The sequence below is a fragment of the Elephantulus edwardii genome, unplaced genomic scaffold (assembly GCF_000299155.1).
Source record: "Elephantulus edwardii isolate Elephantulus edwardi_28Jun2011 unplaced genomic scaffold, EleEdw1.0 scaffold00185, whole genome shotgun sequence".
Lineage (NCBI taxonomy): Eukaryota > Metazoa > Chordata > Mammalia > Macroscelidea > Macroscelididae > Elephantulus > Elephantulus edwardii.
The window spans coordinates 1,167,385-1,189,470 of NW_006399935.1; the positions used below are offsets into that span (position 1 = coordinate 1,167,385).

The following is a 22,086-nucleotide window of genomic DNA, read 5'->3' on the forward strand; positions in this document are numbered from 1 at the left end:
CAAGTACATTCCACTATAGAATCTTAATTGTGGACTCTTGTGATAACCATAATACCCTATCATACATTGCTTTTAAATTATTCACTCCCTCATCTGTTTCAGTGCATTATACACAATTTATCCAGTTTTTCTCAGTCTTACCCCAACCCTGATATCAATCCCATTTTACAACAGTGGCACCATGCAATATTTGTCCTTTTGCGACTGAGCTATTTCACTCAGTATAATGTCCTCCAGGCTCACCCATTTTGAAAATATTGCAGTGAGTCCCTTGTTTTTCAATGCAGCGTAGTATTCCATTGTGTGACTATACCACAGCTTCTCTATCCATTCGTTTTTTGATGGGCACCTGAGTTGTTTCCACCTCCTTGCTATTGTGAACAGAGCTGCAATAAACATGGGTGTGAGGATGATGATGACTCTTACTGACTTTTGTGTCAAGATGAAGACTCCTGGCAGGCAACCTTGGTTGGTGTACAGTGGGCCCCAGGGAGGCCACTAGCCAGGGCTTTTGGTCTCCTGGTACATTTCAGAGATTGCTTTCAGTGCCTTCTGTGCTCTGGGGAGTATGTAACCATGACAATTTCTTGCTGCTGTGTCTGTGCAATTAAAAAGTCATCTGTGAATCAGATGAAATCTCAGGGTGCAGGACTTGGTATCAAAGTTTTTTTTAAATGAACTTTGAGAGCTTTGTGTTCTACCCTTATCTCACTTGATCTAAATTTTACTCTTCTGGCTATGGTTACCCAGAGCATTGCAAATGTCAAGGCCTGGTCTTGGGTCCCTGTTTCAGTTTATGGGTATAGGAGTTTTAAGGTGGGCTGGGGGTGAGTTCATGGGTTAAGGAGCTTTCTGAGCAAGAAGATTGATTCTGTGAATATACCAGTTCGTTGCCACCACACACTCCCTGGTAGACATAGGGTAGTGTATGTGTGGTGTATCTTGATGTATTCGTTTGTCTGGTTTATGAAGTTTTATTTTTCACAGGAGTAAAGTCCTTTGGAGGACTGTCCAATTCGAGAGATATGAGTTGGGATTATTTGTGCTTTCTGATACTGTCTGTACCATACATTTTTCTTGGTCAAGTACTTTGGGAAACAAATAGGGACTCAGTACTTGCATTCTGCATGTTGTTTGTAGGTTCTCCTGTATAACTCAGGTGAATTGATTTTTTGTTTCTTTGCTTGGTTTTTATTTTCAATTTTTAAAATTTGGAAGTTTACAAATTATGTTGAAGTGATTTTTAAATATATGTGTATGTATATCCGTCTGTCATAGTTAAACTTGTATGTAAAAGGGGTGTGTGGGGGGGGTGTGTATACACACACTTGTATATAAAAGGTCATGCCTTGGAAGAGGCATCGCTGTGGAGGTGGATAGGGTGGAGTATGAGGACTGTGAGCCAATATAAACGTATATTTTCGGTTTTCTTTTCAGATGGACTTGGTGGTATTGGCATGGGATTAGGACCAGGAGGGCAGCCTATTGATGCCAATCACCTGAGCAAAGGCATTGGAATGGGAAACATTGGGCCTGCAGGTTAGTCCTACACTGTGTCATGATTGGGAATTTTGTGAGGAGTTATTAAATATTATGAAAACTGGACATTAGAATTTTCCAATGACAAAAGATGTAAGTGGGACAAAATTGTTTCTTAATTAATCTCTGCTTCCTTTTACTAATACTTTGTCAAAATATTCGACAATGCTTTGTACTTTTCCCAAGTTGAATTCTTTCTGAAGTCATTATACCTTCATGTAGACTACTGAGGTAAACTATTTAATGAAAGGCAAGCCAGAGAGTTGGTCTTGCTCAAGGTCACACTAGCAGTTGGTAACATTGTTCATCTGGACCACAGTGTCACCATGGCACCACTTTAAGATTTTTTAATTCAGATCCTCTTGGTCTTTCACCTGGTGTTGAGTTGGGGTTCTGGTAGATACAAGTATGGATGGGAGGCCTCAGTTGCAGGCAGCACTTTTCACAACCATGAGGAGTTGTGGTGTAGAGTTAGTTTTGAAGTAGAATAAACTTGAAACTTTGCTTTTGAGCATTTTCATTTCTACAGAAGGAGTCTTTCTGTACTGCAGTGGATATTTTCCCTTTTTTATGTTTAAGTTTTTTATTTATTATTATTGTTATTATTACTACTACTGCTGTTACTATTTTTTGTGTGTTTGTACTGTCAGATCCGCTCTGACTACAGGAGGAGCTTGCCTCTCAAAGCACATACCTTTGGGATTGCAGTGCAGCTTCTTTCCACTGGGCCACCAGAGCTCCCCGGATGTTTTTCCCTTTCTGACCTCCAAGTTTGGCCTTGCTCTCTTAGACTTAGTGATTTGTATGTGTATCATTATTCCCTAGCATTCCTTCTATAAATTCTTGCTCTTTGGGTGGCCTACTGCCACAGGTGGTTCTGCCAGTCTAAGGTCTAACCAACGCCCTTCACCTGCACACTCCATTTCTGCTGGATTGCAGAGGCTGGAGCTGGGAGGGAGAACATGTTTGTAGTTTTAGAAACTTTGTTTTGTGGATTTTACCTTTCAAACATTTTTAAATTTTACTTCTGTTCTCTAAAATAAGCTTCTGAAAGGGAATGTTTCCTGGTCTCATGGTTAATACCATCTTTTTTGAAGCAGGAGTGGCAACTGCTCCCTAAACAGCATGCCTCCAGAAACTTAAGAACTTTGATTAATGTCAGTAGTTGGAGAGGAGCTTTATGCCTTTTGTTCGTAGGGTTGCTATGAGTCATGCTTGACTGAAAGGCAGTCAACAACAAGAATACCATCTTAACTTGGTCATTTAATACACAAAGTAGCTCATAGCAAATTTTGAGTCATGTGATAGCTGAGGCTTAAAGTTGGTGGTCTCCCCATATGATCTTTCTATAGTTGAATTGTTAGGAACTTTTTATAGTTCCGAGTACTCATTTGTTGATTTGGAATTCCTTGTTTTAAAGTTCAGACATTTACTACTTTGACGTAATTTTAGTTTGCATTGACTTGTTCTTTTTAAGAAATGGGAATGGAAGGCATAGGATTTGGATGAAATAAAATGAGAGGTAAGAAATCTAAAAATGAAGTCCCAATTTAATTTCTTTTGTTTCCAGAAGGTTTTAGTCTGGACATACGTGTCAGTCCTTGCCTCCAGATCAGTCTGAAAGGGTCTTACTGGAATTACAGTGCTCATTTTTGTTTCAGGCATGGAAGGACCCTTCGGTGGTGGCATGGAAAGCATGGGACGATTTGGATCGGGGATGAACATGGGCAGAATAAATGGTAAGAACCACGACTCCTTCCTGCTTGGACCTTGCCTTTGCTAATTCTTGTTTGTGGAGGACCTTCTAGGCTGCAGGCCACCTGCTGCTTTCCTACTGAATCTGATGTCTGACAGTCTTAAATATTAGTTTAGACAGTAGTTTGTGTTTCCAAAGCTAGACCCACTCAATTGATAGTTAAGTGTTCAGTTAAGTCACCTAACTCTTCATGGAGTCTAGGGTTCTGAAATTTTCTAATAATTGTGGAAATGCAAATGTGAAAGCTTGTTTACTGTCTCTAGCGCTATTAGTAACCTGCAGGCATCTATCTTCAATGTAGAGTCAGAGATAATACCATTATTGTATACATTCATCTTGTGGAGGTTCTTGTTTTCTTTCTGTGCCCTTCCGCCTTTCCCAGCTTGATGTCTTTTTCAAAGAATGACCCCTTCCTGACAACATTCCCAAAGTAAATCAGATGAAGTTTCATCATTCTTGCCTTTTAAGGGGCAGCATTCTGGTTGCTTTTCCATCAAGACTTCAGTTAGAATTTACATAATGCAAATCTTAACGAACCTCTACCCGTTTAGCTATAATGATGACGATGACATAAAGAAGAACCACATGAGCTGTAGGTACTGTTAGCCCCATTTGATCAGAAATGGAGGCCTAGAGTATAGCTTGCCTGTGGTGACAGGACTCGTGAATGTAATGATGAGATTTGAACCCCGCCTGTTGAGCTCCAGACTGCCTCTTACTTGGGATGATTCTGCCTTTTTTTTTTAACTACCTCTCAACTCAGGCCTTTTCCATGTCACTCAACAGAGTTCTTGTTGGAGGTGAGATGTCTACAGTATTTCCTTTTTAAACATTCTTTGTGGTGTTTGACTCAGTGCCTCTGGCCACTCCCATTCCCTTGTGGGCATGCTGCCTATCTTACTTTGGTAGAGTAGTTGTTACAGATGGGAGCTTGACTATTTCTTTGCTGATCTGTGATGACATGCAAAGTAGAAGTCTTACAGAGCAAGCAAGTGCCTTGATAAGTATTTATCTAATCGGAGAGGAGAGTGCTGAAGAAGGGTCCAAGGAATAGAGTGAAGTAGGAAGGCATGTTCATGCCCTTTCAGGTGGCTGATAAGAATATCCATTGATGTCACAGGGACAGAAATCTGAGCTTCTGCTGTGCTCTTTTGTTTGCCTGTGACTTCTGTGCATGGGAGTTTTTGAAACGGGGATATGGGACCTTGCGAAGTCTGACTTGAGAAGTGCTTATCCGTTCAGGTTAGCGGTTAGGAAGGAATCTTAGGTTGTTGCTGTGAGGGTTAGAAAGACTCCATTGAGAAGTTCTTGCAAACAAGGTAGTGGGATGAGCAGCAGCAGGGTTCAGCATGTCGACAAGGTCCTCAGTTAATTGGCAGATGTCATCCAGTCCGTTTGATTCTGAGCCTGACAGTAAAATACTTAAATTGCCGATTCTCTGGAGGATCCACATGGAGCCAGTTCTTGATGTTCTTAGATGGAGGCGCTTGGAGCAGCTCCTGACACCCTTGTAGCCTGAGTGGAGTGTAACTTCCTCTCACTTGATCTGTGCTAGTTGGAGTGAAACTCTAGAATCCTGGGTGCCACGTCCAAGGGAAGATTAAATCACATCTGAAAAGGAACTGTTAAAGTGATCCTGGACTTGATGTCATGTTTAGTTCACAACTACAGTGCATCCATGATGGCATGCCTGAATGCTTACAGCCTCACACAGCTCACCTGCCAAGTTCTCAGGCCATCAGAATATAGCTTTAGTCTTGAGGAAGTGACTGTAAAAATTGTTGCCACAGAGTAATTGTGGTGCGTAGCAACTATGTTTATAATAGAATTCTCCTGACCTTCATCATCTTCACAATCTTTGCTGTACTTAATGACTGTCAAATTTCAACAAAGACTGGCTGTTAACAGTACAGTGAGATTTTACATTTTCCCCCCAGAAAATATTTCTGGTACCTGCGGAGATAAGATGAGTTTGGAGGCCTGTGCCAGTGTGTTAATATCTGATCATTTCATTATGTGATGAGGGTGGGGTGTGTGCTTCCTTTGGGGTTTATAGTGTGTGTTGAGAAGAGCCAAACTCTGAGTTGGTTACAGAATACTCATTTCTGGGGAGTGGAATTAATAAAAGTAGATTCTTTATAGGCTTCAATGTAAGGCAGAGAGAGAACGTGACATACATTCTGACCTTTGCAGTAGTTAGTGAAGGGAAGGGGTCATGAGATGCTTTCTTAGCTACATTACTGTTTGTCAAGTCTTTTCCTGTAAAAGCTGTCACTGCCTTGTGGAGGGTCTTCTCTCTTCATATGACAATTGTACCTTTCCCAGCATGATGCCTTTTTCTAAGGACTGGTGCCTCCCAGTCCCTGACAACATGTCCAGAGGTGGTGAGGTGAAAGTTTTCCATCCTTTCCGCTAGAGCATCTTGGTTGCAAGTCTTCCAAGACGAGTTTTTGACAACACCGTTATTCAGAGGCATCAGTTCTTTGCTGTTGGACGGTATAATGGGGGGAAAAAGTGTGATTAGGTGAAATCAATCCAGTTGTTGGGTAAATATCTTCCAGTGTGCGCATGTTTTTGTCAGCTTTCAGTCTTCAGTTTTAATCACTCCATATCAGGTGTGTGAAGCCATGTGTAACTTGTTTTCTGTGTAAGGGAGGTCAAGGCCTGGATGTATGGGCAGTTTTTGAGAGGCAGTGAGATACGAAGCACTGGTAGGATGGGACCCGCTGCCCGTTTTCGTTTTGGAGTGGGCTCCTCTGCAGCCTTCCTTGATGGCTGGCTGCTTGTGACAGCTGTGTGTGTGGGAGTGAGTGAGAGTGTGTCAGCATGTTTGTGTGTGAGAGAGAGTGATAGCCGCTGTGTGTGCCAGTGGCTGTTGATAGGTACTCAGTGGCTCTGGAACCTAAGTTGTAAATGGTTGTATCGTAGGTCACATTCTCAGTCACTCAGATCTGAGTGAGGCAGCTGCTTTTTAAAAAAAGAAAAAGATAAATAGTGGTTTCCTGGAGAAAATAACACACATTCTGAGTTAGTGGTGACTACTGTGTGCCTGGTGTTTGTGTTTTGTTCTTAATGTCTCCGATAGGATGATATTCCCAGAAATGCCTAGGATCGTGTTTTTTTTCCCCCCACAAGAGATGGACGATGGCAAGGGTAGAGGATTTGAGAGAGTTTGCCAGAAATGAGATGGGAATGGCTTGATGCTTTGAGACCACCTTGGTAAAGGAATGAGTAAGAAGGCCTCATGGGCTCCATACAAGTGGGATGCAAGGGTATGCAGGCTCACCTTGGATGTTGAGGATCCTTTCTCAGGCTCTGGATCTGATACTGGATGTGACATTGGGAGTCGTTAAGTACCCAGGCCTAAATGCAGAGACTTGTGTCTTGGGTTTGTTTGCAGAGCTGATTGGTGTCGTCTTTACTGTAGATGATGTCGTCCTGGGTTTTGAGGTAGATGCTTGTGAGAATTGGTGCATGTACTTCTCTTTTAGTGTGGTGCAAGAAGAGGACCTCAGTGCTGGATCCACGTGTTAAAAATGAAATTTTAACAAGTCATTTCAACACCTGCTTGTTTACAGTTTTCCGCCTGATGGAAAGAGTGCTTAGCTTCTGTCTTCACAGAGGACATCTGGGGTGAGGTTTATGGCAGAGCAGCATGTAGAATTTATGAAGGCCCTTGGAAATCTCTTAGCTCATCAGTGAACAGGATTCCTGCTCGTTCAGATAATCTTGTGATCCTCGTTTTTTCTTCAACATGTTGTCGCACAGTTTTAAATTGACAACGGTGCTTAGATAAACATTTTGCCATCATTTGAGGCGAAGTGTTAAGTGAAGATCAGTAACTGTTGAAAGACTTTGCCCCACAGGGTTGCCTGTTATTTGTTACTTCTGACTGTGAGTAGGTAGTTTCATTGATGTTTTCTTGGTACTAAAGATTTCTTTCTACTTACATCCTTATTTTGGCTTTTCAAAGTGGGAAATGAGTTTATACTGTATGTGACTAGGCTAGATTTTTTCTAAATTGAAATAAATGCCTGGTTCTGGTTTTGTATCTTTTATGTTAAGATGTTTTTAAATGTAATTATTACTTGAGGACAAATACTGGTTTGTGAATAAGTAATGAAGAGAAGGGTCGTGGTGCAGAATATGTTGAGTTGCTAACTTAAGAATTGGTGGTTTGAATTCACTGGTTGCCTCCATGAGAGAAAAATGAAAAGAGATTCTTCCCATGAAGATGTTTAGTCTCAGAAACTCGACAGTGGATCATGTGGGTCTGACTCTACTCAGGAGCAATGATTTGGGCTTTGATAGTGAGAAGAGCAAAGGGCTTTGCTCCTGCCCACACTATCTTGTTCTTGGGGTGCCTTCAGCTCTCTGCCACTGGATGGCGCCCTTTTCTTGTACTGACACACTAGAGGAGTTGTTGGCTTTGCAGGTTTTAGTGGTGAATAGCCAAGCTTTTCTTCTTAGCCAGGGTTCCACTTTGCACAGGTTCTAGCTGTCACAGGTTTTACCGGACATGTCAGACAGGCCTCAGGAATCATTCATTGCCTGGATTGGTTTTTCATATTCAGTACTTAACCACTTTTTCTTATGTAGCCTTGCTTGACTCTGGCATTGGTTTGGTATGGGCTGTCTACTTCATTTCTCCATCTTTCCCACCAGTCATTAAATAAACCTGTACTACTTGTACAAGCGCCTGTGCTCCTGCTTCAAGGACACAAGTAGTTTGTCTAACCTTGAAGCATGTTATGCTACTGAGGAGATGTGCTAAGGGTGACTGAGGACTGCACCAGAGGGCAAAGCATTGTCTCTGTGAGGGTATGCACAATTTAACAATTATCCAAGTGCTCTGATTTCTCTTTTTAAGACTTAAGGAAGCACTTCTTGGTGAATCTACTCGGCCTAGATTCTCACAACACTTAGCTGAGTCACTCCCTGCAAAGCCTTCAACTGGCACTGTTCTTATGGAAAGAGTCTTGTCACGGAGCCTAGCGACCTCCTTTTGATGACTCCCAACTCTGTTGTTTTGCTCTCTCAGAAACATTCACACCTCTACATAAGCCTAGGTTTGCGAAACATTCTTTACTATGTACCCTCAGACATCCAGCTCCTCCAGGTTGTAATAGCCTGAAGGCCTCTAGAAATCTGAGCCATGGACTTGGTCTCACTCTGCTTCTATATATTCGACATCTGGAAAGAAACTTTTAAAGGGTGCCACTGGAGAAAGCAGGATCATTTGAAAGGCATTGAACTGGCCTTTGGCAAGCTGCAGCGGTGTTTTCTGTCTGGACCTGTTAAATGTGTCTTGGGAGCATTTCTTTTCCTGAGGCGTTGACTGCTACTTGGTCCCCATCACGCCTAGATAATTTCAGATGGGGCTGGTGTGCTCCATTTCATTCGCACAGAGTGGCTGTTGGTTTCATGGTAACTTGAATGGTGCCTGTCAGTGTTGGTTGGATGTGGATGGTTACGTGAGTACAGGCTTGTCTTCTAAGCAGGAAGATTCTGGGGAAGAGGCCTTTGTTTCCTTCTCACGTGGGCAGGAGAGCGTCTGCCAAGGGGGGTGCTGCTGGACACCGCTGTACCCTCTTCTGAGTTCCTTTGGTGGGTGTGTATGGGATCCTAGTCTAGATGACCCTGCAGACTGGGCCTCCTGAGCTCTATTGCCTCCCAGCCCCAGGCCCAGTACCTAGGACTCCTGTTGTTTTCCAGTAGAATGAGTTTGTCTGTGTCTGTGTTTCAATCCCTCTCCCCTCCCTTGTCTTATTAGTAGCATTCCTTTTCTGGAATCTAGAATAAGCACATTTTTATTACCACAGAAAAATTTTAGCTAATTTTTTTTCCTTCCTAATCTCCATAGAAATCCTAAGTAATGCATTGAAGAGAGGAGCGATCATGGCAAAGCAGGGAGGAGGTAGGAAACATTTTGTCTGATGTTTCGATATTTTTCATTTTGTAGAACAGGCTGTTGCTATTATAGCCGACTGTAGAATGCAGTAGTGAAATAGCAAACCACCCACTTGGGAACCAGCTCACTTCCTAGCTGTGTGACATTTGGCAAGTTACTAAATGTGTTTTTCTTATTCCTCATCTGTAAAAGTGGTATAATAGTATCTATTTTTTATAGTTGTTACGGAGAGCAGGTAAGCTAATACTGTTAGCATGTTTTCTTACCTATATGATTTAAGGAGCTCTTTTGTTTTCCATATCCTCTGTGTAAAGTAAATCTCTTTTCTTAGCCTGACTTTAATGTAAAGGTACATAACAAGTGCTTTGAAACATTAAGCACATGGCATTGCCAGTAATATTTAGGCTATTGTGAAGAAAATAGCTGGAGTCCTACTGGCTGGTGATGAATGCTGTTGCATTTTGTTACAACCTTCCATTAGTACAGTTTAATAGGTTGCTTAGAACTAAGTAAAATTTTTCAAACTTTTATCCCCCTGTCCAGTAATTCTTCCCAGGCCTCTGCTGCAGTTGGCATCTGGATTTCAGTCGTGTTTCTGATGCTGTGAGGCTGAGCTTCTCACCCCGTTTTGGTCTCTTAATATTTTTCTTCTATAATATATAGATAGCAGATGATTGCTGAGAATTGTCTGCTCTGAAGGCCTAACATCTTTGCAGTTGGGTCGATTGTTTTTGCCACTTGGTGTGCTGTTACTCAGCTAAGGACATGGGCACAGAGAAGTGGGGTGGCCCTGTTGGGTCCCCACAGTAGTGAGAGTCAGGCAGAGAAACTGCTGTCTCCTCCTCTTAAAAGGATATACATCTTGGTCTGGGCTAGCAGTGGGCTCCATGCCCCAGTCCCAGTGACAGCGGGACTCCTGAGAAAAAGTAGCAGGGCCATGGCCTTGGTGAAGGGGGGTGTCCACCCTGCTCTGTTCTGAGTTGCAAGTATCAGGAGTCATGTGCTGCTGGCCAGTGTGTGTCCTGCCTGGCTATGGGAGTGAGGAACCTATGCCCAGGCCTCTCACTGAGCCCTCAACGCCTGCCTTCCAGAGGCAGCAGCATCTGCATCAGGGAGCTGCTTTCCCTGGCAGGAAGCATCCCTGTATGGTTGCCTTTCTTCCTCTCTGCATACTGCCTCAATTGCTGTTGGTATTTGTTGTCATCGCTTCTTTCTCGTGTGGCTTTCTAATAGCTTCTCTGTGCCCTGGAAGTGCTGAGGATATGCAGTCCAACTGGCCACCAGCAGGATGTGTTAGAGGGATAAAGTGGGAGCAGGCTAAAAACTGGAAATGACTTTGAATTGTCTCCATCACGCCGTTGACCATTGGAGGATGGGCTTTGCAGGCCTCAGCCCTTGAGAGCTTTTCTTGGTGACTGATGAGTGGGACATTGCAGCGGTCTCAGAATTTAGTGTCTGTGACTTGGTCATAAAACTTGTCCCTGGTGCTAACACTGAACAAGCAGCTTGGAGGACCTTATCAGTACAAGATCTCTAAGGACTGTTCTGGTTTAATAATTGTCACAGAAACTGCACCTGTGGCACAAAAGTGGCAGGGTGATGTCAGGCCCCCTATTCTCAGAGTCTTGTGCTAGCCTGTGAGGACTTTCTGAGTTGGCACTTAACGTGGGACTTAATTCTTGGCTGTGATTGGGCTTGTGGGCAGGTGCCTAGGCCCCTACAGCCTAGTCCCAACTAGTGTAGTGCATTTCTGACATCTGGCTGCTTTGTGGTCCTTTTCTAGGTGGAGGTGGTGGCAGTGTGCCCGGAATTGAGAGAATGGGCCCCAGCATTGACCGCATCGGGGGTGCCGGCATGGAGCGCATGGGCGCAGGCCTGGGCCACGGCATGGATCGTGTTGGCTCAGAGATCGAGCGCATGGGCCTGGTCATGGACCGCATGGGCTCAGTGGAGCGCATGGGCTCCGGCATTGAGCGCATGGGCCCACTGGGCCTTGACCACATGGCCTCCAGCATCGAGCGCATGGGCCAGACCATGGAGCGCATCGGCTCTGGTGTGGAGCGCATGGGCGCTGGCATGGGCTTTGGCCTGGAGCGCATGGCCGCACCCATCGACCGTGTGGGCCAGACCATTGAGCGAATGGGCTCTGGTGTGGAGCGCATGGGCCCTGCCATCGATCGCATGGGCCTAAGCATGGAGCGCATGGTGCCCGCAGGCATAGGGGCTGGCCTGGAGCGCATGGGCCCTGTGATGGATCGTATGGCCACTGGCCTGGAGCGCATGGGCGCCAACAACCTGGAGCGCATCGGCCTGGAGCGCATGGGCGCCAACAGTCTCGAGCGCATCGGCCTGGAGCGCATGGGCGCTAACAGCCTGGAGCGCATGGGTCCTGCCATGGGCCCAGCCCTGGGTGCCGGCATTGAGCGCATGGGCCTGGCCATGGGTGGTGGCGGCGGTGCCAGCTTTGACCGTGCCATTGAGATGGAGCGTGGCAACTTTGGAGGAAGCTTTGCCGGTTCCTTTGGCGGGGCTGGAGGCCATGCCCCTGGAGTTGCCAGGAAGGCCTGCCAGATATTTGTGAGAAACGTAAGTGGTTTTCCAGGAACATCTTACTGTGGTAAGCACAAGGGGAAGAGGAGGCGGTAGGGGCCTCAGAAGGGGAGCTTAGTGGTCAAGTCAGGGGTTGGTGGTGGCTGGAACATGGTTGTACCATGAGCAGTGTCTCTTAGAGCATGGGTCCCTCAGACACTCTAGGTCAACCACAACCCTTCTTTTTTATTCCTTGGTTTGAGGAACGTTTTGGCATTATAACTGAGAATAAATGAGCTACATCAACCACATTGACCACCTTTATTGACTGTTGTGAGCTCTGATGGCCTCCCAAAGGCATCCAGTTTGAATCTACGAGATGCTCTGCGGGAGAAAGATGGGCAGTCTACTCCCTTGGATTTACTGGCTCTGTAAACCTGCCACAGGGTCAGCTATGGGTCGGTTCTGGCTCAGTGGGACAGAACACATCATCCTCTACTGTTGATGATTCCCTCAGGCAGCTGGGTTCCTGCTTCCTGGTGTCCTACTCCACAGGCCGATAAGGCTGGGAGCTTGGCCAGCTAGCTGCAAACCTTTCCAGATAGAATTACTGTGCTTTCTGCAGTCTGACTTTGCATGGTGGTCATGTAGAGAAGCCATTCATCGTAAGAGAGAGGCCCTTTGAGTTTGGTGGGATCTCACACAGTCTCTCCTCTCTCCCTCAGCTCCCATTTGACTTTACATGGAAAATGCTAAAAGACAAATTCAACGAATGTGGTAAGTGTTATGAGGGCTCTTTATGTCCTTCGTACGCCTAGGTGGCTGGCTGTGCCCAGTCTAGAAACACACCTGCCCTCTGCCCATTGAGCGGAAAGGCCTTGCCAGTTTCCTGCCTCTAAAGCTGGTCAAGCCAATTTTCCATACACTTGACCTGATCATTGCCTTTCTGGGCTCTTGCTGCGTCTACAGCAAACTTGGGGAGGACTTTTGAAAGGAGTCATTCTGGCTTCATCGAATAGAGGAGTTGAGCCAGAGTCACATTTCTGTGATCACTGGCTTTTAAGTGGCAAAGCTAAATACACACACCTAAGGCAGGGCCAGTTGATCTCATGCACTGGAATACTTACACGCTTCATGGGTCCCCAGGGTGAGATTTCCCCCCACAGCAGCCTACAAGGGACAGTAGGCAGCCTCCTGGGAAGATGGGGCGTGTCCATGCTTCCTTGGTAGTGTTTCATTTCCTGTTTACTCAGTAGTGGCTTGGATGTCACCATTTTTTATTGCTTCTCCCTAGTTCTCTTGGGGTAAGCAGTTGAGACATCGCCTCCCCCCCTTCCTTCCGTGTGCCCAAGAGTCCCTTTGTATTAGCCTTCTTGGGGTGGGTGGATTTGAAGCCACCAGAGCGACTTCTGATGGCACACCATCAAATTGGGTAAGGGAAAGGGCTGTGAGACAGGGCCTTTCCTTCTAGAAGACGGGTCTGAGTAGAGCTCTGCCCAGGGCTGTGCTCTGCTCACATCCTGAGTGGTGTCCTCTCCCTGTGCCAGGCCATGTGCTGTATGCTGACATCAAGATGGAGAATGGAAAGTCCAAGGGGTGCGGTGTTGTCAAGTTCGAGTCGCCCGAGGTGGCTGAGCGGGCCTGCCGGATGATGAATGGGATGAAGCTGAGTGGCAGAGAGATTGATGTGCGAATTGATAGAAATGCTTAAGTGGTTGCCTTTTTTAAACATCGAGACTAGACCTCTGAATTTGTATTTTTTCTTGTTAACCATTTTAATTTGTTGGCTGGATGTATAAAGATGTTTTAAAAATTCAGTTGCTTTTTGGGGTAATTTGGATTACTTTTTTAATGACTGGGGTTCCATTTGACTGTTTGCATTGAGATTGCAATGTGCGCAATTTTTTTTGTAGTTGTGGCATCTTGTTGACATCGAATATGACTTTGATAATAAATACCAGTTCCTGAAAGTTGATGGTGTGTATATATGTGTTGTGGGGTACCATCCAAAGTTTGAGGAGCTTGCTGCTTGATCCCCAGTGACTTTGTTCTCACACTGTATGTGTACTGCCTTATAAATGGGCAGCTGACTCCCCAGACCCCACATGGAAAAGACTTTTCATGGATGCAGAACCTTAGTGCTGTGAGATTGAGGCCTTTGGGTGGGTGGTTTGGAGTCCGTCTGCCCCAGACCCCTACTCCCTTGACCCTCACTCTTGGGACCAGAGCCACCTCCAGCTCAACTCCAGCTTGCCTTTTCTTCATAAGACACATTGGATGGGGCAAAGGCTGGGGGAGTGTGTTTTGTCCCATCAGAGGCCTGGGCTGAGCAGATTAAGAATCTTACACCGACGGGGAGCAGCACAGTGTGTGGGCTGTGTCCCCTGTTGTCCGCCTCCACACCGTCTGATTTCCGACACTGCTCCCTTGTTCCCCCAGCTGTTGGCCTTGGCAGAAGGGTCTATTACCGTTCTCTCTCACCTTTCTCCTTATTCCTTGCCCTGGTCCTGGAGAAGTGAGGGCCAGGCAGTCTGGCTTGTTGGATTCCTATACTTCTACTTCACCCCATGTAATGAAAGACACAAAGCAGGCTCATGTTCATGGGCTTTATAGGCTCTGTGTCTGAGTGGCCAGATGAACCTGGGCAGCACCCACTGCTCAGCTCTCCTGCTGTCAGGGCTCTGGGTCTGGGTCTGCTGGGTGTCCATTACTGTGGTCCTCATTGCCCCCGAGGCAGTGGCTGGCTCTCCAGGGGATCTGTGGAGGAAGGGCTTCCTGTGAGCCTGAGCCAGCCCCTCTGGAGGCAGTGGGTTGGGCGAGCCCATTCCTGCTGCATTGTTATCTGCGCTGACCCTCTCTACATACCCCAGAAACCGACGTCGTCATACACCTCCGTTTCCCTGGCAGAAAACACAGGTCAGTAAGAAGCTACCTCAGCCTCTTGTATCACCACCACCTCCCTCACCCTGCAGGGCCACTACTCACAGGGGGAGCAGAGCTATCCTGGGCACGTAGCCATCTGGAGAGGAGGCAGAGAGAGGTGAGTGTCCACTGCTGTGTGTGTCTCTCTCTCTCACACACACCCACCCCTACCCCCGGCCCTGCTGTCATACACACCGACCCTGCTCTGTCTCTCTGTGTCTCTCCCTTTCCCTCTCTCTCTCTCACACACACACACACACACACACACCCCTGCCCTGCCCTGCTTTCTCACTCACATTTGCCTTTAGCGTCCCGGCACAGCATCTCGTCCTTGTTGGTGAACTCAATCACCTCCAGGATCTCCCCACGCCGGATTCCCAGGTGCTTGCCACCTCCTCGACGTGTTTTGGCAGCAGGGTCAATCATCATCCTTGTCTGAATCACAATCTCCCCCTCAAACTAAGGGGTTATAATTGGAGGCTTGTGCTTGGATGCTACCTTGTGGGGACCCAGGTCCTCTGAGGGCTGAACCCAGCCCACCCAGCACTCTTGTTAGGTTGTATCCCAACCTTAAACTTTTTCCGGAACTCTCTTTCCGCTTTCTCTGCCTTCCGCATCTGCTTCAGTATCTTTGGGTCCAAGGTTGGCAACTGCAGTTTTGGTGGAGCTTTTTCCTTGCTGATCCCCCCCACCAAGAGGAGTTAGGATACTAATGAGCTTCTCTTGAGTAGCCCACTGTGTCCCCAGGCCTCAACCCTGGCCTGTGCTATACCCAGGGCCACACTACCTGAGCTTGGGATCCACTGGAGGCCGCTGCGGGGGCTGCTGTGGAGTTGGCACTTCACCTGAGGAGGAAGGGACCCCAGAACACTGAGCCTAGAGCTGCCAGCTTCCAATCCTATCCAGGGTCTTCTCTGGGTCCTCGTGGGCTGCATCTTGGCTTTCCTCATCCTGCTACCTTCCTAATGCTTTGCTACACAAACTCCCATCCTCACAGCAACTTCACAAGAGCAGGTGACACACCATTGTTCCCACCTTTCTGAGGAGGCAGGACAAACCTAGCCAACAGCGTATCCTGGCACAGGCAGCAGCCTGAGCGGGCAGGACTAGACACATGGTTAATGTGCTACCAAGAGAACAAACAGGTCTGGCCTGGAGAACGTGAAACCAGGATACTCACAGGAGGCAAGGATGGTGGAACTGTCTCAAATACTTTGGACATGTAAGGAGAGGCCAGCCCTTGGAGGAGGAGATCATGCTTGGAAAGATAGAGGGTCAGCTTAAGAGAGGAAGACCCTGAACAAAATGGATTGACATGGTGCCTGTGACAATAGGTTCATGTGCATCTTGAGATGGTAAAGATGGGTTCAGATCCATTGTTAATAGGGTTGCCATGAGACACAGCTTGATGGTACAAAATAATAAGGCATTTCACTTCTAGAGCAGGTTGCATTCTGGGAGCTATAATGAGACGGGGTTAAAAGTAAAACCTAGAAATTCTGAGAGGAACTGGGAGGGCCCCAGGTGAGCTGGCCTGGTCAGGAGCCCTGCCAGTCAGTAGCTCCAGCTGCTAAACATCTGTGAGGAAAGCTCCCAGAACCCTGGGGCCTCTCAGGGTCCCTCCTCTCAGCCTCAACAGCATCCTTGTTGAATCGCCTCCTCACTGTACTGTGCTCCCTGTGGACTGCAGAGACCACGGCCCCTACAGGTCAAGGTGGGCGTGCTGCCCTTGGCCCTCTTCAGTCCCTGACCCAGGGCCAGGGTCTGCAGACTCAAAGCTTGGGTCAACAGTAGTAGGCCCTTCCCGAGATGAGCTGGCCCAGGTCAGCCATGCAATGGCGATCTGTGGACTTGAATTGTTCTGGAAGGTTCTGCACGTTTCTCATAGGCAGCCTTAGACCCAACAAGCATAGTTTCTGTATGCCTGCCTGCTGCTGTGCTCCTCTGGCCTGGGCATGATTCTTGACAAAACACCATCCCTCTAGAAGCTCCTACCTCTTCTGTTGAGACTGGCTCCAGAATGCCAGGGCACAGACACCTCCATTGTCACCACCCCCCCCCCCCCAATACCCCAGCAGCCTGTGGGCAGGGCAGATTTGGGTCAGCTTTAGCCTGGCCACTTCTGGCCCTGTGACCCCAAGCAGACCACCTTCACATCTTGCCTTCCCTGCTCCGCCTGGAGGAGCTCCCAACTCTTCTAGAGAGGGCAAAGTGGAGGAGGAGGGTGCAGTTGCTGCGGCCTCTTATGATGGAAGGACAGACCTTTGGGACCTATAACGTCACTCTACACAGGGCCTTGAAGGGGAGAATCCAGGACAAAACGCCATGTGGCAGTTGAGTCCAGGGTCAGCAATGGCCCTTTCTCATAGGCCACACTCTCCAAGTGAGGTCCATAGAGCCAAACCTCGTGGCTGCGGAAGCAGGAGAGGCCCTTCCAGGAAGCTGTGTGCTCATAGGGTGTTGCAAGTAACCAAGGGGAGCCGGGGAGAAGCAGAAGGGGCCCGAGAGGGCAGAACTGCTGGACAGCTTGATGCCTGCTCTTTGCCAGGAGCACAGGCAGGGGCAGAGACAGTAGGCTGCACCTCAAGGGCTGCGTCCTCGTCTCTCTGGAGGCCCTTTACAAGAAAGAGGCTCTGCTTACTGCAAGTAATTCTCAGATCCTGGGGCTTCCCCTTCGGTGAAGTGGGGAGGGCCTTGGGGAAGGAGCCCGGATAACAAAAGAGTAAATGACCTGGGCTGATACCAAGTCAGAAGTTCAAACCGACCCCATGCCTCCAAGGGACCAGGAGGACCTGTTGATTTCCCTGCAAATAGATAACATCCTAGAAAGCCCTGAGGGCAGCTCTCCTGTGTCACACGGGGCTGGCAGGAGCTGGAGTAACTGAAAACCCAGCCATTAAGTCCACGTGGCCACACAGTGACCCTGTGTGACAGCAGTGAGACTGCCCCAGGTTCATCCTAGGCTCCTGTAGTCTTTATGGAAGCAGGTGGCCAGATGCCCGTCTTGGGCTGGCTGGTGAGTGAGACACCAGCCTTTCCGTTAATGCACATCCACTTGGCCACCAGCGCTCCTTCACTTAACAGTGAGTCACTACTTTGGGAACGTGCCGTGTGGAACGGTCTGTTACCACGTGACGGTGGCGGAATGAGCCAGCAGCGATGGGCTGGAAGCCTCGTCCAGCTCACTGGGAACAGAGACTGGGTGGGGGGTGGGGGGGGAGACGACAGAAGGGCCTTTGGGACGCCAGAGCCGCCGCAGGAAGGAGGCTGGGCAGGGAGTGTACGGCCAGTACTCTTGAGGTAGGGCCACAGAGGAGGCCAGGCAGAGCCGCCTCCATGTCCAGCCAGCTGGAGGTTGAGGTCCTGGGACATTCCTCTTGCTCTGCGTGTCCCCAGCTTGCGGGGGCTGCTGGGCCTTTTCCGCCAGCCTGGGGCGCAGACCTCCTGCCCGTTTCTCTTTAGCTTGTTGCTGGACCAACCACAGGCGCTGGGCTGATGATGCCCTCCCAGCAGAGGCTTCCAGTGTGCTAGGGCACCCCCCCCAAGTGTGACCACAGCAGAGTGGGGATCCCACCTCGCACCAACCTCTGCTCCTGGGTCCAGGGCTGGAGTTCTCCTGCTCCACATCATCGTAGACCTCGTAGATCTCATCTGAGTCTCTGTAGGACACTTGAGTTGAGGGCCGTATCCACGCCCTCACCCTTGCGCCTGCACCCACCCGGTGCCCACACTCACTCGGGGTTGCCTGCTGGCCGTCGGGCCTGGATGTGGATGGCGGCAGCGGAGCGGCTCCTGTGCAGGCCTGTGGAGAGCAGAGAGGCAGGAGGCTGGTCCCCAGTGCCAGGGCCCTCCTGCCCAGACACCCTGACCCACCTGAGGCCGCCGAGGGTCTTCGAAAGCTCTGGATGTCCAGGGGGCCTGGGGGCAGCGGGGGCTTGGGAGGAGGGGGTCCCAGGGTGCTGGCAGAGGGCAGAGGCCTGTGCCGGGGTGGGTGGCCCAACCTCAGGCTGCTCCTGTGAGTGAGGGACCCCTTCTGCGGCTGCTGCCTCCCCAGGTGGGTTCTGAATCCAGGGCTGGGCGGGAATCGGGACCCAGTGCCCCTCGTAGCAGTGGGCAGTGAGCTCTCTGAGACAGAACTGGGGAGTGGGGGCTTTCGGGGGAGGCCCCGGATGAACTCGCCAGAGGTCGGCTTCCCAGGCAGGGCACCGACCTCGGGCTGGGAGAACTTCCGAGCTGGTCCACAGGCGTCTGATGGGAACTTGCGGGGCAGTGAGCGAAACTCGGGCTCCGAGGTCGTCCTGGGCAGGGAGCCTGACTCTACTTGCGGCGCCTTGAGCAGCGCCTGGAACTCGAGCTGCTGTGGCTTCTTGGGAAACACAGGGAATTCGGGCTCCGAGGCTGTTCGGATGAGATCACCGAACTCAGGCTGATGGAGCTTCCCTGGGTGGTTGGCTGGCTGTGATTGTGGGCTCCTCCTGGGAAATGCACCCGACTCAGGCTTCCAGGAGTGAGGCTGGGGCTCGCTGGGCTCTGGCCTCCAAGGTGGTGTCTGCAGGGGCTCACTGAATTCGGGCTGCGAGGTCTTGTGGAGGTGATCCATGAATTCGGGATGCTGGGGCTTCCGGGGTTGATCTGTGAACTCTTGCTGCAGGGGCTTCTGGGGGCCTATGCTGAACTCAGGCTGTGGGGCCTTTTGGAGGTGATCAGTGAACTTGGGCTGCAGGGGCTTCTGGGGACCTGCGCCAAACTCGGGCTGTGAGGGATTCCATGGGTGATCCGTGAACTTGGCCTTTGGGAGTTTTAGTGGGTGACTGGTGAACTCAGGCTGTGGGGACTTATTAGGACCTGCACTGAACTCTGGCTGTGAAGGCTTCCGGGTGTTCGGGGGCTTCTGAGGGCCTGTGCTTAACTCAGACTGTGGGGGTTTTGGGAGGTAATCAGGGAACTCGGACTGCCGGGGCTTTGGGGGATAACTGGTGAAATCGGATGGTGGGGGCTTCGGGGGGTCTGCGCTTAACTCAAGCTGTGAGGGTGTCTGGGGCTGATCAGTGAACTCAGACTGCAGGGGCTTCAGTGGGTGACTGGTGAACTCAGGCTGCAGGGGCTTTCGGGGGTAATCAGTGAACTCGGGCTGCAGGGCCTTCATGAGGTCATCAGTGAACTCTGGCTTTGGGGACTTCTTAGGGCCTGCACTGAATTTGGGCTGTGAAAGCTTTCGGGAGTGTTCAGTGAACTCAGGCTGTGGAGACTTAAGGGGGTGATTGGTGAACTCAGGCTGTTGAGGCTTCACAGAGTCATCCGTAAACTCAGGCTTTGGGGACTTCTTAGGGCCTGCACTGAACTTGTGCTGTGAGGGCATGCGGGAGTGATCAGTGAACTCAGGCTGCAAGGGCTTCATGAGGTCATCCATGAACTTGGCCTTCGGGGGCTTCACGAGGTCATCTGTGAACTCAGGCTTCACGGTCTTTTGGAGGTGACTGCTGAACTCGAGCTGCGAGGGCTTTGGGGGTTTCAAGGGGTGACTAGTAAACTCGGGTTGTGGGGGCTTCTTTGTGCCTGCATTGAACTCAGGCTGTGAGGGCTTCAGGGTGTCATCGGTGAACTCAGGCTGTGGGGGTTTCAGGATGGTCTCGCTGGTCTCGGGGGGCCAGTGCTTCCTCGGGAAACCACTGAACTTGGGTTCTGAAGGTGGCCTGATGGGGCTGGGCTCCAGCTGCGGGGGCTTCCGGAGGGCCTCACTGAACTCAGGCTTTGGGAGCTTTTTGGGAAGTGGACAGGCCTCAAGTGGTGGGAACTTCTTCGGGCCTGCACTGAACTCTGGCTGCGGGGACTTCTTGGTGCCTGTGCTGAACTCAGGCTGCAGAGGCTTCCTAGGATGTTCTCCTGACTCAGGTTGTGGAAATGTCTTTGGCAGTTTGTTGAAGTCAGGCTTTGGGGGTTTCCTGGGGTGTTCACAGGACTCTGACTGGGAAGCCTGGAACTTTGCTTGGAGGCTCCGAAAGTCCTGATGGTCTTCCTACGGGACACACAGAGGGTCTAGGGGACACAGACACTGTCACAGACACCCTCCCCCTCTACTCCTTCCAGGCTGTTTCCTCTTCCCGCCCTCAGGTCTCTCTTCTCTTTCAAGGCCCCCCCCTATGTTTTCTCCAGCCTCCGCCTGAGCCCTAAACCAAATAAAGCTAAGCCAGTGGCTTACTGAGTCATCCTGATTCATGGTGACCCCATGGGTGTGCAAAGTATCCCTGCTCGGTACCAGCTTAAAGGATGACCTTTCGGAAGCACATCTCCAGACCTCTGGTAAGTCTCCCTGGATTGGTTTTAACCACTAATCTTGTAGCTAGAAGCTGCTCAATTGTTTGCAGCACCTAGAGACTCCTCCCAAAGCCACAGGATCCAATAACTATACCCTAGTGTACCTTTCCTGCTCCCCGACCCCCACATAGAGGAGTCGAGCCCCCATCACTCAGGCTGCTGCCCCTACAAGGTGGTATTGTCTCAATATTTTGACCTCCCTCTCTCTTACTCCCTTCTCCCTAGAACTTGTCATTTCACCTTCTAAGTGCATCAGTATCCAACCACCTCTCTCCATCTCCACCATTGTTATCTGTCGAGGATCATTTTATCCAATACAGGCCCTCATGGCCCCTTCCCTGACTACCCCAGTCCATCCTCCCCTCCAGTTCCAGTCCTGCTGTGGCTGCTCGGGTCCCCAGCGAACACTGGAGACCTCCGCAAGGCTCTGTCATTTCCCTGGGAGGTGCCCTTGAAACACCTCATCAGGTGTGAGGTTTCTCCTCCATCACCTCCTTGAAACTTCACTCCACTCACTGCCACACTTCAGTCTCACCCCACTTTCTCCCTTTCTTCCAATATTTCCTTACCAGAGAGGCCATCCCTGCCACCTCCCCAGTTGTTGTTATGTGCCATCGAGTCGCCTGTGACTCATAGTGACCCTATGTACAACAGCCCTAACCCCTGCTCTATCCTGCGCCAGTTGCGTTGCCTCTGACACACCCGCCCCGATTACGCCAGTCCAGGTTTGAAAGTGATTCTCCCATGACCACGCCCTGGGTGGTGCAAATGATGAAATGTTCAGCTACCAGCCGAGAAGTGGGTGGTTCAGATCCACCCAGGGGCACTTCAGAAGAAAGACCTGGAGATCTACGTCCGAAAGTGCACCCACTGGAAACAAGAAACATTGTTCTGCTCCGAGTCGGAATCCACTTGTTGGCAACTGCTTGACTTCCTTGCAGTATAAACAGTTTATCTGCTGCAATCCGAACATACAGTGCTTAGCATCTATCTGAAAATGCCTCGGGAGTGAAACTTGGCTCTCTGTCCAGCCTGACACACAAGGGCCACACACAGAGCCACTGAGCCTCGGGCAGCTTGACAGCAACTGGCTTTTATTTTCTGTCAGTACTAC

The 22,086-nt window shown here is 49.4% G+C and overlaps 2 protein-coding genes across 2 annotated transcripts in view; one reads left to right on the plus strand and one right to left on the minus strand.

Annotated features, from left to right (window-relative positions):
• HNRNPM (heterogeneous nuclear ribonucleoprotein M) overlaps positions 1-13,705 on the plus strand; it is a 35,966-nt gene extending 22,261 nt beyond the window's left edge. The window contains 7 exon segments of the mRNA XM_006903748.1: positions 1,438-1,539; positions 3,017-3,061; positions 3,201-3,278; positions 9,159-9,212; positions 10,990-11,792; positions 12,461-12,512; positions 13,283-13,705. Of these exon segments, the coding sequence (XP_006903810.1) occupies positions 1,438-1,539; positions 3,017-3,061; positions 3,201-3,278; positions 9,159-9,212; positions 10,990-11,792; positions 12,461-12,512; positions 13,283-13,446 (1,298 nt within the window). The 3' untranslated portion in view covers positions 13,447-13,705.
• Positions 13,706-14,454: 749 nt separating this feature from the next.
• On the minus strand, positions 14,455-20,874 carry PRAM1 (PML-RARA regulated adaptor molecule 1). The gene is made up of 10 exons (XM_006896403.1): positions 20,857-20,874; positions 18,531-20,673; positions 18,393-18,459; positions 18,243-18,316; positions 15,445-15,502; positions 15,227-15,335; positions 14,954-15,116; positions 14,721-14,754; positions 14,601-14,635; positions 14,455-14,492 (listed from the first exon to the last, which is right to left on the minus strand). Exons 1-10 carry the CDS (start codon positions 20,872-20,874, stop codon positions 14,455-14,457), a joined length of 2,739 nt encoding a protein of 912 aa, XP_006896465.1.
• Positions 20,875-22,086: the final 1,212 nt, after the last annotated feature.

What these genes read in the sequence shown, in the direction of transcription:
- PRAM1 (XM_006896403.1), bottom strand. An exon ending in AGTTCCGGAAAAAGTTTAAG is followed by an intron (nt 15,117 to 15,226) that starts GTTGGGATACAA and finishes ATAACCCCTTAG; the next exon opens with TTTGAGGGGGAGATTGTGAT. An exon ending in AGGATAGCTCTGCTCCCCCT is followed by an intron (nt 14,636 to 14,720) that starts GTGAGTAGTGGC and finishes GTTTTCTGCCAG; the next exon opens with GGAAACGGAGGTGTATGACG.